This window comes from Eurosta solidaginis, chromosome 4, assembly GCF_040869045.1.
Source record: "Eurosta solidaginis isolate ZX-2024a chromosome 4, ASM4086904v1, whole genome shotgun sequence".
Classification (NCBI taxonomy): Eukaryota; Metazoa; Arthropoda; class Insecta; order Diptera; family Tephritidae; genus Eurosta; species Eurosta solidaginis.
In genome coordinates this window covers 137,615,121-137,629,903 of record NC_090322.1, presented here as the reverse complement: position 1 = coordinate 137,629,903, position 14,783 = coordinate 137,615,121, and the positions used below count along the sequence as shown (strand labels likewise).

The following is a 14,783-nucleotide window of genomic DNA, read 5'->3' as shown; positions in this document are numbered from 1 at the left end:
ACTGATCTTCTTCAAAACTTTGTACGGGCCTTCCCAACTGCACCGAATCTTGGATGGAACACCTTTCCGCCGGTGAGGTTTGTATAACAGTACCAAAGCTCCCGCCAAGAAACCTTCCGAATTATTGTTCTCATCGTACCTGCGTTTCATCGTACTACTCATTACCCTGGTTCGTTCCTTCACACTCTGTTGTTTGGCCAATGAACTACTTCGTAGAGCTTACGCTTGAAGGATTTGCTTTGCATAATCAGTATCGTTCGGACGCTTCACAATAGTACTGTATCCTGGCTTGAAACCACCCTTGCATTCTTTCTGCGAAATTCTTTCGTTTGTTTTAGTGCGTCCGTTAGGGCTTTTCCATGCCAGCGTTTCTCTCACAGGTACCTTCGGTTTTGATTTGTTTGGCCCATTTGTTCCATCAACTTTTGCTCGATCTACTTTCCTTGACTTTCGTGGTCTCTGTCGAAACTCCTCCACCAGCACTCGCTTACTACTGAACCCTTTTTCCAAACTGAAGTTAAGTGGCACATCCTGGTTCCCATAACGCATCACCCTTCTCTGCATAACGATCTTGATGTCATGGTCAACCAAGAAATCCACTCCCAATATAACTTCATCAACAATCTCCGCCACAACGAATTTGTGTAAAACCATGACCTTCCCAATTAAGACTACGCAGATCACTTCTCCCCGGACTTGGTTATACTCGCCAGTGACCGTACGCAACCTTGCTCCAGGTAATGACTTTACTCTCCTGTAGACCAAATCAGATCGAATCAAGGAATGAGATGCGCCCGTATCTACAGTCAGTACACGTTCTTTGCCATCCACATTCCCTCTGACGATAAGACTGCTCGATTTTCTACCAATTTGCGACACAGATATCACAGGGCATTCAATAGCTAGAAGCTAGATTGGCAAAAAAAAGGTTAGAATAGGCTAAATTTAGAAAAAAAGAAGCTAAAAAATGGCCAGAAATTTTTTGCTTAATTCATAAAATTTTTTTTATATTTTAGTTTACACATTTGTAAATAAAAACTTATAAACATAACTTAAGCATAACTTCCTGTTTCTAAACATATCAAGCACATTTTCCTTGACTAGCACATGGAAGTACTTTAAATGATTGCATATGTGTATATACATAAGAAAAATATTACAAACTAATTATTTATATAAAATATTCCCCGTCTGAAGAATCAGAAGAGCTTAAGTCTGGGTATAAAGTTTGGCTATTTACCATAGATATGAGATCATCGGTAATTTCAAAGTCATTACAACATTTAGATAGGCGTTTTAACGAGCATCTAATATTAAGCAGCGCATTAAGCATTTTAATTTTTAGTTTGTTCCTTAATTTAGTTTTCAGAATTTTCATGCCACTAAAAATTCTTTCAAACCTCCGCGTTACTGAGTGGTAATACTAAAAAACTAAATATTGTCACGGATATTAGCATCACTAAGCTATACCATCACTAAGGCGATGCTAAGGCCATGCTAAGCGATATTTACGTCAATAATCAAATCATGTATACACATATATAAGGCAGCCGAGAGATGTCACACACAGATGCATTTACTTATACGCCTATGTGTGCGCGAGAGACTGTAAGCTACAAACATTCACATCAATAATTCAATCATTATGTATCTACATAAACGAATAAATAATTGCGTCTACACATATGTACCATGTACGTATACGAGCAGCGGAGAGTCAATGCGCAAACACATGCATATATCTGAGATACTCCTATAAGTATGCAATGAGAAAAACTATAAAATTGTGCAATTGTAGTTACAGCTGAAATGTTTGAGAGCTAATGGACTAGTACATTCTGGAAGCGCCTAGAAGATGCGAATGTTAAAATCAAAGAGTATAAAAGGCGACAGATGTAGAGGCGCTGGAATTCAGTTTGATTTAAGTTGTCAAGCAGTTTCGATTAAGACGATATCTAGCGAGCAATAGCAGTATTATTTTGAAAGTCAGTTTCATTTAAGCTATCAGTTTGGTTATTAAGCCAGCTAGTTGAAAAGTATAATATGTTATTGTGAAGTACTTTAATAAAGGCCATTTTTCCATTATTCAATATTGGAGTTATTTATTCAACAGTTTAGCGGTACGAACCTAGCAAAAGGGCAAATAAGAGGATTTACAGCAAATTCGTTACAATATGAATTCGAAAAGTTCTAAAAAAGGACGTTCGTTTAATGCATTTTTATGTTCTCGGACTTCCGACCAATATTCCATGGTGGAGTGTACATTTTTCCATTGTATAGTTATAAGTTTTCGCCACTGCAGCTCTATTAATGCTATTTGACTTGAAGAAAAAATATACTTCTCTTTTTCAAAGTAAGAAAATACATCTGGCTTTGAAATTTTCAATGAATTTTCAGCAGAAAAAGATTTAATCTTTTGTAGAGAACTCATATTATTAGGTATTAGGTGTTCACAGGAACTATTGAAATTATTTTATTTTAGACATTTTTAAAAATACGTTCGGAGTAAAAAAGGCTAGAAAAAAGTCACGAAGATAAACCCAAAATTTCGAGGCTAAAGGCAAAAAAAAGGCTAAATCTAGCCTCGAAAAGGCTAACCTGGCAATACTGCCTCCAATATTGCGTCTACCCACTCTGGCCTTTCTATTTCCACACGGCGTGCTTTGAAAACTGGCTTACAGAGAAGCGACGCTGTTTCCTGAATAAGAGCTTGTCAAACCGATTCTGCGAATGTTGGCTTTGGGTTTGCGTATGTAGCTCGCTTTGTTTCGACGTCCCGTATTGCCATTTATAAAACTCTGAATCTTTACCCTTTCAGTATATTCCACGATTGCGGTTTGATGACAATTTGTGATTGATGACAATTTGTGATCGGTCGCGGCTGTTAGGTGGGGCGAAGCACTGCTACAACAACAACAACATTGCGTCCGCATTCGCTAAATGTGCCAGCCTTTCAACATCCGACGCAAACTCTTGCAATGTCTCACCAGGCTTCTGGAAGCGGTTCAGTAACTCCATTTAGTATATCTGTCTCCTATGCTCAGTTCCGTATCGTCTCTCTAGAGCGCCCATCAATGCTTCATAACAGTTCCGTTCGCCCTCTGGAATGGTTTGTAAAATCTCAGCTGCAGGCCGTTTCAACGCCATGAACAGTGCAGCAACTTTATCTTCAACATTCCAGTTGTTCACTGGTGCGGTCTTCTCAAACTGAATCTTAAGCACCTGGAAAGGAACAGAACCGTCAAAAGATGGAGTTTTTACCTTCGTATTGCTTGCTGAAACAGCTGGGCGATTTAATTGCAACTCCTGTATACGACCTCTCAAAGCATCCACCTCGGCTTCGATTTTTTCCTCAAACTGCGTAATTTTCTCGTCCACACGCGCTTCGAGTTTTGATGATACACGCGCCTCTTGCGCTTCGAGTTGTACTATTATGCGTGCCTCTTGCTCTTTCAGTTGTGTTTCCATCTTTGATGTTATACGGTTCTCCTGGGATTATAGTTGAGATGCCATATATGTTTTCTGTTCTTTCAGTTGAGATGACATTTGCGACGACATTGATGTTACTGTCGATGTTTGTGCAGATATTGCAGCCAATATCATGTTCAAGTCTGTGCTCGTTTCTCTCTGCGATGTTTAATTTTTCTCTTCAATTTTTGTTGTCTCCTCGCCTTCAAGAGGAAAGACATACTCTTCCACGTTAATTCCTTCTGCTTCCGTTGCCTCTCTTAGTCGTGCCTGAAGTTCGAGTTTAATGGCGCTTGTATTCAATCCACGGCTCTCCAACTCCTTCAGTTGCTGGATCTTCAATTCACTGAACTTTGCCATGTCCAAGTTGTATTCCAAATCTTCGGAATTTATTCAACAATTCCTCTTCTGACACCAATTGTAACGAATTTACTGCAAATCCTCTTATTTGCAACCCTCTGCTAAGTTCGAATCACTAAACTGTTGAATAAATAACTCCAATGTTTAATAATGCAAAATGGCCTTTATTAAAGTACTTCACAATAAATAACTCTACTATTGCCCGACAGATTGCGTGCTTAATCAAAACTGATTGTAGCGCGTCTATTGTTGAGGCCTTTTATACTCTTTGATTTCCTCGTTGCATCTTCTAGGCGCTTCTGTTCTAGAATCTACTAGCTGGTTATCTGTTGTAATTATAACTACAGATGTACGTGTATAGCTCTCATATGTACGTGTGTTTGTGAGCGACACTTCCACAATTATAGTTGCATATCTCACATAAGATATCTGCATGTGTTTGTTGCTTCTCCGCTGCGTGTTCGTACATATGTGTAGGCATAATGATTGATTTATTGATGTGCATTCACGTCACTGCTTAGCAACTTCACAATAAATAACACTACTATTGCCCGACAGATAGCATACATAATTCAAAACTGATTGTAACGCCTCTACTATTGCTGCCTTTTATATTCTTTGATTTCTTCGTTGCATCTTCTAAGCGCTTCTGTTCTAGAATCTACTATTTGGTTATCTGTTGTAATTATAACTACAGATGTACGTGTATAGCTCTCATATGCGCGTGTGTTTGTGAGCGACACTTCCACAATTATAATTGCATATCTCAGATAACACATCTGCATGTGTTTGTGATATTGCAGCCAATATCATGTTCAAGTCTGTGCTCGTAACTGTCTGCGATGTTTCGTTTTTCTCTTCAGTTTTCGTTGTCTCGTCGACATCAAAATGAAAGACATACTCTTCCACGTTAATTCCTTCTGCTTCCATTGCCTCTCGTAGTCGTGCCTGAAGTTCGAGTTTAATGCCGGTTGTATTCGATCTACGGCTCTCCAACTCCTTCAGTTTCTGGATCTTCAATTCACTGCCATGTCCTTGTTGTACTCGAAATCTTCGGAATTTATTCAACAATTCCTCTTCTGACACCAATTGTACCGAATTTACTGCAATTCCGCTTATTTCAAATCTTCTACTAAGTTCGAATCACTGAACTGTTGAATAAATAACTTCACTTTTCAATAATGCAAAATGGCTTTTATTAAATAACACTACTCTTGCCCGACAGATAGCGTACTTAATTCAAAACTGATTGTAGCGTCTCTACTATTACTGCCTTTTATACTCTTTGATTTCCTCGTTGCATCTTCTAGGCGCTTCTGTTCTAGAATCTACTAGTTGGTTATCTGCTATAATTATAACTACAGATGTACGTGTATAGCTCTCATATGCGCGTGTGTTTGTGAGCGACACTTCCACAATTATAATTGCATATCTCAGATGAAACATCTGTATGTGTTTGTGCGTTGCTTCTCCGCTGCTTGTACGTACATATGTGTAGACATAATGATTGAATTATTGATGTGCATTCAGTCACTGCTTAGCATCGCCTTAGAGATGGCAGTACCCCTTAGTGTTGCTAATATTCGTAACAATATATATACCACCGATCTCAATAATTTTTTCAAAAACAATATATGCTATATGCGTAAGCATTTGGTGAAATTCGAAGCTTCTAGCTGTTAAAAAAGGGCAGAAATTGCGAAAAGTTTCTCATCTGAACAATCGGTTGTGTGAGATATGGAATATATATACCACCGATCTCTATGATTGTTTCAAACAACAATATATGCTATATGCGTTAGCATTTGGTGAAATTTGAAACTTCTAGCTGTTAAAATAGGACAGAAATTGCGAAAAGTTTTTTATCTGATTAATCGGTTGTGTGAGATATATAATATATATACCACCGATATCTATGATTTTTTCAAACAACAATATATGCTATATGAGTAAGCATTTGGTGAAATTTGAAACTTCTAGCTGTTAAAATAGGGCAGAAATTGCTAAAAGTTTTTTATCTGAATAATCGGTTGTGTGAGATATATAATATAGATACCACCGATCTCTTGATTTTTTCAAACAACAATATATTCTATATGCGTAAGCATTTGGTGAAATTTGAAGCTTCTAGCTGTTAAAATAGAGCAGAAATTGCGAAAAGTTTCTTATCTGAACAATCGGTTGTGTGAGATATATAATATATATACCACCGATCTCTATGATTTTTTCAAAAACAATATATGCTATATGCGTAAGCATTTGGTGAAATTGGAAGCTTCTAGCTGTTAAAATAGGGCAAAAATTGCGAACAGTTTTTTATCTGATTAATCGGTTGTGTGAGATATATAATATATATACCACCGATCTCTATGATTTTTTCAAACAACAATATATGCTATATGCGTAAGCATTTGGTGAAATTTGAAGCTTCTAGCTGTTAAAATAGGACAGAAATTGCGAAAAGTTTTTTATCTGATTAATCCGTTGTGTGAGATATATAATATATATACCACCGATATCTAGGATTTTTTCAAACAACAATATATGCTATATGAGGAAGCATTTGGTGAAATTTGAAGCTTCTAGCTGTTAAAATAGAGCAGAAATTGCGAAAAGTTTCTTATCTGAACAATCGGTTGTGTGAGATATATAATATATATACCACCGATCTCTATGATTTTTTCAAAAACAATATATGCTATATGCGTAAGCATTTGGTGAAATTTGAAGCTTCTAGCTGTTAAAATAGAGCAGAAATTGCGAAAAGTTTCTTATCTGAACAATCGGTTGTGTGAGATATATAATATATATACCACCGATCTCTATGACTTTTTTCAGACAACAATTTATGCTATATGCGTAAGCATTTGGTAAAATTTGAAGCTTCTAGCTGTTAAAATAGAGCAGAAATTGCGAAAAGTTTTTTATCTGAATAATCGGTTGTGTGAGATATATAATATATATACCACCAATCTCTATGATTTTTTCAAACAACAGTATATGCTATATGAGTAAGCATTTAGCATTTGGTGAAATTTGAAGCTTCTAGCTGTTAAAATAGGGCACAAATTGCGAAAAGTTTTTTATTTGAATAATCTGTTGTGTGAGATATATAATATATATACCACCGATCTCTATGATTTTTTCAAACAACAGTATATGCTATATGAGTAAGCATTTAGCATTTGGTGAAATTTGAAGCTTCTAGCTGTTAAAATAAGGCAGAAATTGCGAAAAGTTTTTTATCTGAATAATCTGTTGTGTGAGATATATAATATATATACCACCGATCTCTATGATTTTTTCAAACAACAAAATATACTATATGCATAAGCATTTGGTGAAATTTGAAGCTTCTAGCTGTTAAAATAGGACAGAAATTGCGAAAAGTTTTTTATCTGAATAATCGGTTGTGTGAGTTATATAATATATATACCACCGATCTCTATGAGTTTTTCAAACAACAAAATATGCTATATGCATAAGCATTTGGTGAAATTTGAAGCTCCTAGCTGTTAAAATACGGCAGAAATTGCGAAAAGTTTTTTATCTGAATAATCGGTTGTGTGAGATATATAATATATATACCACCAATCTCTATGATTTTTTCAAACAACAGTATATGCTATATGAGTAAGCATTTAGCATTTGGTGAAATTTGAAGCTTCTAGCTGTTAAAATAGGACAGAAATTGCGAAAAGTTTTTTATCTGAATAATCTGTTGTGTGAGATATATAATATATATACCACCGATCTCTATGATTTTTTCAAACAACAAAATATGCTATATGCATAAGCATTTGGTGAAATTTGAAGCGTCTAGCTGTTAAAATAGGGCAGAAATTGCGAAAAGTTTTTTATCTGAATAATCGGTTGTGTGAGATTTATAATATATATACCACCGATCTCTATGATTTTTCAAACAACAAAATATGCTATATGCATAAGCATTGGTGAAATTTGAAGCTTCTAGCTGTTAAAATGGGGCAGAAATTGCGAAAAGTTTTTTATCTGAATAATCGGTTGTGTGAGATATATAATATATATACCACCGATCTCTATGATTTTTTCAAACAACAAAATATGCTATATGCATAAGCATTTGGTGAAATTTGAAGCTTCTAGCTGTTAAAATAGGGCAGAAATTGCGAAAAGTTTTTTATCTGAATAATCTGTTGTGTGAGATATATAATATATATACCACCGATCTCTATGATTTTTTCAAACAACAGTATATGCTATATGAGTAAGCATTTAGCATTTGGTGAAATTTGAAGTTTCTAGCTGTTAAAATAGGGCACAAATTGCGAAAAGTTTTTTATTTGAATAATCTGTTGTGTGAGATATATAATATATATACCACCGATCTCTATGATTTTTTCAAACAACAGTATATGCTATATGAGTAAGCATTTAGCATTTTGAAGCTCCTAGCTGTTAAAATACGGCAGAAATTGCGAAAAGTTTTTTATCTGAATAATCGGTTGTGTGAGATATATAATATATATACCACCAATCTATGATTTTTTCAAACAACAGTATATGCTATATGAGTAAGCATTTAGCATTTGGTGAAATTTGAAGCTTCTAGCTGTTAAAATAGGACAGAAATTGCGAAAAGTTTTTTATCTGAATAATCTGTTGTGTGAGATATATAATATATATACCACCGATCTCTATGATTTTTTCAAACAACAAAATATGCTATATGCATAAGCATTTGGTGAAATTTGAAGCGTCTAGCTGTTAAAATAGGGCAGAAATTGCGAAAAGTTTTTTATCTGAATAATCGGTTGTGTGAGATTTATAATATATATACCACCGATCTCTATGATTTTTCAAACAACAAAATATGCTATATGCATAAGCATTGGTGAAATTTGAAGCTTCTAGCTGTTAAAATGGGGCAGAAATTGCGAAAAGTTTTTTATCTGAATAATCGGTTGTGTGAGATATATAATATATATACCACCGATCTCTATGATTTTTTCAAACAACAAAATATGCTATATGCATAAGCATTTGGTGAAATTTGAAGCTTCTAGCTGTTAAAATAGGACAGAAATTGCGAAAAGTTTTTTATCTGAATAATCGGTTGTGTGAGTTATATAATATATATACCACCGATCTCTATGAGTTTTTCAAACAACAAAATATGCTATATGCATAAGCATTTGGTGAAATTTGAAGCTCCTAGCTGTTAAAATACGGCAGAAATTGCGAAAAGTTTTTTATCTGAATAATCGGTTGTGTGAGATATATAATATATATACCACCAATCTCTATGATTTTTTCAAACAACAGTATATGCTATATGAGTAAGCATTTAGCATTTGGTGAAATTTGAAGCTTCTAGCTGTTAAAATAGGACAGAAATTGCGAAAAGTTTTTTATCTGAATAATCTGTTGTGTGAGATATATAATATATATACCACCGATCTCTATGATTTTTTCAAACAACAAAATATGCTATATGCATAAGCATTTGGTGAAATTTGAAGCGTCTAGCTGTTAAAATAGGGCAGAAATTGCGAAAAGTTTTTTATCTGAATAATCGGTTGTGTGAGATTTATAATATATATACCACCGATCTCTATGATTTTTCAAACAACAAAATATGCTATATGCATAAGCATTGGTGAAATTTGAAGCTTCTAGCTGTTAAAATGGGGCAGAAATTGCGAAAAGTTTTTTATCTGAATAATAGGTTGTGTGAGATATATAATATATATACCACCGATCTCTATGATTTTTTCAAACAACAAAATATGCTATATGCATAAGCATTTGGTGAAATTTGAAGCTTCTAGCTGTTAAAATAGGGCAGAAATTGCGAAAAGTTTTTTATCTGAATAATCTGTTGTGTGAGATATATAATATATATACCACCGATCTCTATGATTTTTTTCAAACAACAAAATATGCTATATGCATAAGCATTTGGTGAAATTTGAAGCTTCTAGCTGTTAAAATAGGGCAGAAATTGCAAAAAGTTTTTTTATCTGAATAATCGGTTGTGTGAGATTTATAATATATATACCACCGATCTCTATGATTTTTCAAACAACAAAATATGCTATATGCATAAGCATTTGGTGAAATTTGAAGCTTCTAGCTGTTAAAATGGGGCAGAAATTGCGAAAAGTTTTTTATCTGAATAATCGGTTGTGTGAGATATATAATATATATACCACCGATCTCTATGATTTTTTCAAACAACAAAATATGCTATATGCATAAGCATTTGGTGAAATTTGAAGCTTCTAGCTGTTAAAATAGGGCAGAAATTGCGAAAAGTTTTTTATCTGAATAATCTGTTGTGTGAGATATATAATATATATACCACCGATCTCTATGATTTTTTCAAACAACAGTATATGCTATATGAGTAAGCATTTAGCATTTGGTAAAATTTGAAGCTTCTAGCTGTTAAAATAAGGCAGAAATTGCGAAAAGCTTTTTATCTGAATAATCGGTTGTGTGAGATATATAATATATATACCACCGATCTCTATGATTTTTTCAAACAACAAAATATGCTATATGCATAAGCATTTGGTGAAATTTGAAGCTTCTAGCTGTTAAAATAGGGCAGAAATTGCGAAAATTTTTTTATCTGAATAATCGGTTGTGTGAGTTATATAATATATATACCACCGATCTCTATGATTTTTTCAAACAACAAAATATGCTATATGCATAAGCATTTGGTGAAATTTGAAGCTTCTAGCTGTTAAAATACGGCAGAAATTGCGAAAAGTTTTTTATCTGAATAATCGGTTGTGTGAGATATATAATATATATACCACCAATCTTTATGATTTTTTCAAACAACAGTATATGCTATATGAGTAAGCATTTAGCATTTGGTGAAATTTGAAGCTTCTAGCTGTTAAAATAAGGCAGAAATTGCGAAAAGCTTTTTATCTGAATAATCGGTTGTGTGAGATATATAATATATATACCACCGATCTCTATGATTTTTTCAAACAACAAAATATGCTATATGCATAAGCATTTGGTGAAATTTGAAGCTTCTAGCTGTTAAAATAGGGCAGAAATTGCGAAAATTTTTTTATCTGAATAATCGGTTGTGTGAGTTATATAATATATATACCACCGATCTCTATGATTTTTTCAAACAACAAAATATGCTATATGCATAAGCATTTGGTGAAATTTGAAGCTTCTAGCTGTTAAAATACGGCAGAAATTGCGAAAAGTTTTTTATCTGAATAATCGGTTGTGTGAGATTTATAATATATATACCACCGATCTCTATGATTTTTCAAACAACAAAATATGCTATATGCATAAGCATTTGGTGAAATTTGAAGCTTCTAGCTGTTAAAATGGGGCAGAAATTGCGAAAAGTTTTTTATCTGAATAATCTGTTGTGTGAGATATATAATATATATACCACCGATCTCTATGATTTTTTCAAACAACAAAATATGCTATATGCATAAGCATTTGGTGAAATTTGGAGCTTCTAGCTGTTAAAATGGGGCAGAAATTGCGAAAAGTTTTTTATCTGAATAATCTGTTGTGTGAGATATATAATATATATACCACCGATCTCTATGATTTTTTCAAAAAACAAAATATGCTATATGCATAAGCATTTGGTGAAATTTGAAGCTTCTAGCTGTTAAAATGGGGCAGAAATTGCGAAAAGTTTTTTATCTGAATAATCGGTTGTGTGAGATATATAATATATATACCACCGATCTCTATGATTTTTCAAAAAACAAAATATGCTATATGCATAAGCATTTGGTGAAATTTGGAGCTTCTAGCTGTTAAAATGGGGCAGAAATTGCGAAAAGTTTTTTATCTGAATAATCTGTTGTGTGAGATATATAATATATATACCACCGATCTCTATGATTTTTTCAAAAAACAAAATATGCTATATGCATAAGCATTTGGTGAAATTTGAAGCTCCTAGCTGTTAAAATACGGCAGAAATTGCGAAAAGTTTTTTATCTGAATAATCGGTTGTGTGAGATATATAATATATATACCACCAATCTCTATGATTTTTTCAAACAACAGTATATGCTATATGAGTAAGCATTTAGCATTTGGTGAAATTTGAAGCTTCTAGCTGTTAAAATAGGACAGAAATTGCGAAAAGTTTTTTATCTGAATAATCTGTTGTGTGAGATATATAATATATATACCACCGATCTCTATGATTTTTTCAAACAACAAAATATGCTATATGCATAAGCATTTGGTGAAATTTGAAGCGTCTAGCTGTTAAAATAGGGCAGAAATTGCGAAAAGTTTTTTATCTGAATAATCGGTTGTGTGAGATTTATAATATATATACCACCGATCTCTATGATTTTTCAAACAACAAAATATGCTATATGCATAAGCATTGGTGAAATTTGAAGCTTCTAGCTGTTAAAATGGGGCAGAAATTGCGAAAAGTTTTTTATCTGAATAATCGGTTGTGTGAGATATATAATATATATACCACCGATCTCTATGATTTTTTCAAACAACAAAATATGCTATATGCATAAGCATTTGGTGAAATTTGAAGCTTCTAGCTGTTAAAATAGGGCAGAAATTGCGAAAAGTTTTTTATCTGAATAATCTGTTGTGTGAGATATATAATATATATACCACCGATCTCTATGATTTTTTCAAACAACAGTATATGCTATATGAGTAAGCATTTAGCATTTGGTGAAATTTGAAGTTTCTAGCTGTTAAAATAGGGCACAAATTGCGAAAAGTTTTTTATTTGAATAATCTGTTGTGTGAGATATATAATATATATACCACCGATCTCTATGATTTTTTCAAACAACAGTATATGCTATATGAGTAAGCATTTAGCATTTTGAAGCTCCTAGCTGTTAAAATACGGCAGAAATTGCGAAAAGTTTTTTATCTGAATAATCGGTTGTGTGAGATATATAATATATATACCACCAATCTATGATTTTTTCAAACAACAGTATATGCTATATGAGTAAGCATTTAGCATTTGGTGAAATTTGAAGCTTCTAGCTGTTAAAATAGGACAGAAATTGCGAAAAGTTTTTTATCTGAATAATCTGTTGTGTGAGATATATAATATATATACCACCGATCTCTATGATTTTTTCAAACAACAAAATATGCTATATGCATAAGCATTTGGTGAAATTTGAAGCGTCTAGCTGTTAAAATAGGGCAGAAATTGCGAAAAGTTTTTTATCTGAATAATCGGTTGTGTGAGATTTATAATATATATACCACCGATCTCTATGATTTTTCAAACAACAAAATATGCTATATGCATAAGCATTGGTGAAATTTGAAGCTTCTAGCTGTTAAAATGGGGCAGAAATTGCGAAAAGTTTTTTATCTGAATAATCGGTTGTGTGAGATATATAATATATATACCACCGATCTCTATGATTTTTTAAAATACGGCAGAAATTGCGAAAAGTTTTTTATCTGAATAATCGGTTGTGTGAGATATATAATATATATACCACCAATCTCTATGATTTTTTCAAACAACAGTATATGCTATATGAGTAAGCATTTAGCATTTGGTGAAATTTGAAGCTTCTAGCTGTTAAAATAGGACAGAAATTGCGAAAAGTTTTTTATCTGAATAATCTGTTGTGTGAGATATATAATATATATACCACCGATCTCTATGATTTTTTCAAACAACAAAATATGCTATATGCATAAGCATTTGGTGAAATTTGAAGCGTCTAGCTGTTAAAATAGGGCAGAAATTGCGAAAAGTTTTTTATCTGAATAATCGGTTGTGTGAGATTTATAATATATATACCACCGATCTCTATGATTTTTCAAACAACAAAATATGCTATATGCATAAGCATTGGTGAAATTTGAAGCTTCTAGCTGTTAAAATGGGGCAGAAATTGCGAAAAGTTTTTTATCTGAATAATCGGTTGTGTGAGATATATAATATATATACCACCGATCTCTATGATTTTTTCAAACAACAAAATATGCTATATGCATAAGCATTTGGTGAAATTTGAAGCTTCTAGCTGTTAAAATAGGGCAGAAATTGCGAAAAGTTTTTTATCTGAATAATCTGTTGTGTGAGATATATAATATATATACCACCGATCTCTATGATTTTTTTCAAACAACAAAATATGCTATATGCATAAGCATTTGGTGAAATTTGAAGCTTCTAGCTGTTAAAATAGGGCAGAAATTGCAAAAAGTTTTTTTATCTGAATAATCGGTTGTGTGAGATTTATAATATATATACCACCGATCTCTATGATTTTTCAAACAACAAAATATGCTATATGCATAAGCATTTGGTGAAATTTGAAGCTTCTAGCTGTTAAAATGGGGCAGAAATTGCGAAAAGTTTTTTATCTGAATAATCGGTTGTGTGAGATATATAATATATATACCACCGATCTCTATGATTTTTTCAAACAACAAAATATGCTATATGCATAAGCATTTGGTGAAATTTGAAGCTTCTAGCTGTTAAAATAGGGCAGAAATTGCGAAAAGTTTTTTATCTGAATAATCTGTTGTGTGAGATATATAATATATATACCACCGATCTCTATGATTTTTTCAAACAACAGTATATGCTATATGAGTAAGCATTTAGCATTTGGTAAAATTTGAAGCTTCTAGCTGTTAAAATAAGGCAGAAATTGCGAAAAGCTTTTTATCTGAATAATCGGTTGTGTGAGATATATAATATATATACCACCGATCTCTATGATTTTTTCAAACAACAAAATATGCTATATGCATAAGCATTTGGTGAAATTTGAAGCTTCTAGCTGTTAAAATAGGGCAGAAATTGCGAAAATTTTTTTATCTGAATAATCGGTTGTGTGAGTTATATAATATATATACCACCGATCTCTATGATTTTTTCAAACAACAAAATATGCTATATGCATAAGCATTTGGTGAAATTTGAAGCTTCT

At 32.9% G+C, this 14,783-nt stretch overlaps 1 protein-coding gene across 2 annotated transcripts in view; it reads left to right on the top strand.

Annotated features, from left to right (window-relative positions):
• Positions 1-14,783, top strand: part of Tspo (Translocator protein) — a 104,421-nt gene that overhangs the window by 83,047 nt on the left and 6,591 nt on the right. The window contains exon 3 of one of the 2 annotated variants that reach the window (XM_067783037.1): positions 1,363-1,436. The exons of the other annotated variant lie outside the window; for it this stretch is intronic. Coding sequence (XP_067639138.1) covers positions 1,363-1,421 — 59 coding nt within the window. The 3' untranslated portion in view covers positions 1,422-1,436. Of the gene's footprint in view, positions 1-1,362; positions 1,437-14,783 lie in introns of those variants that run through there. 2 annotated transcript variants of the gene reach the window in all.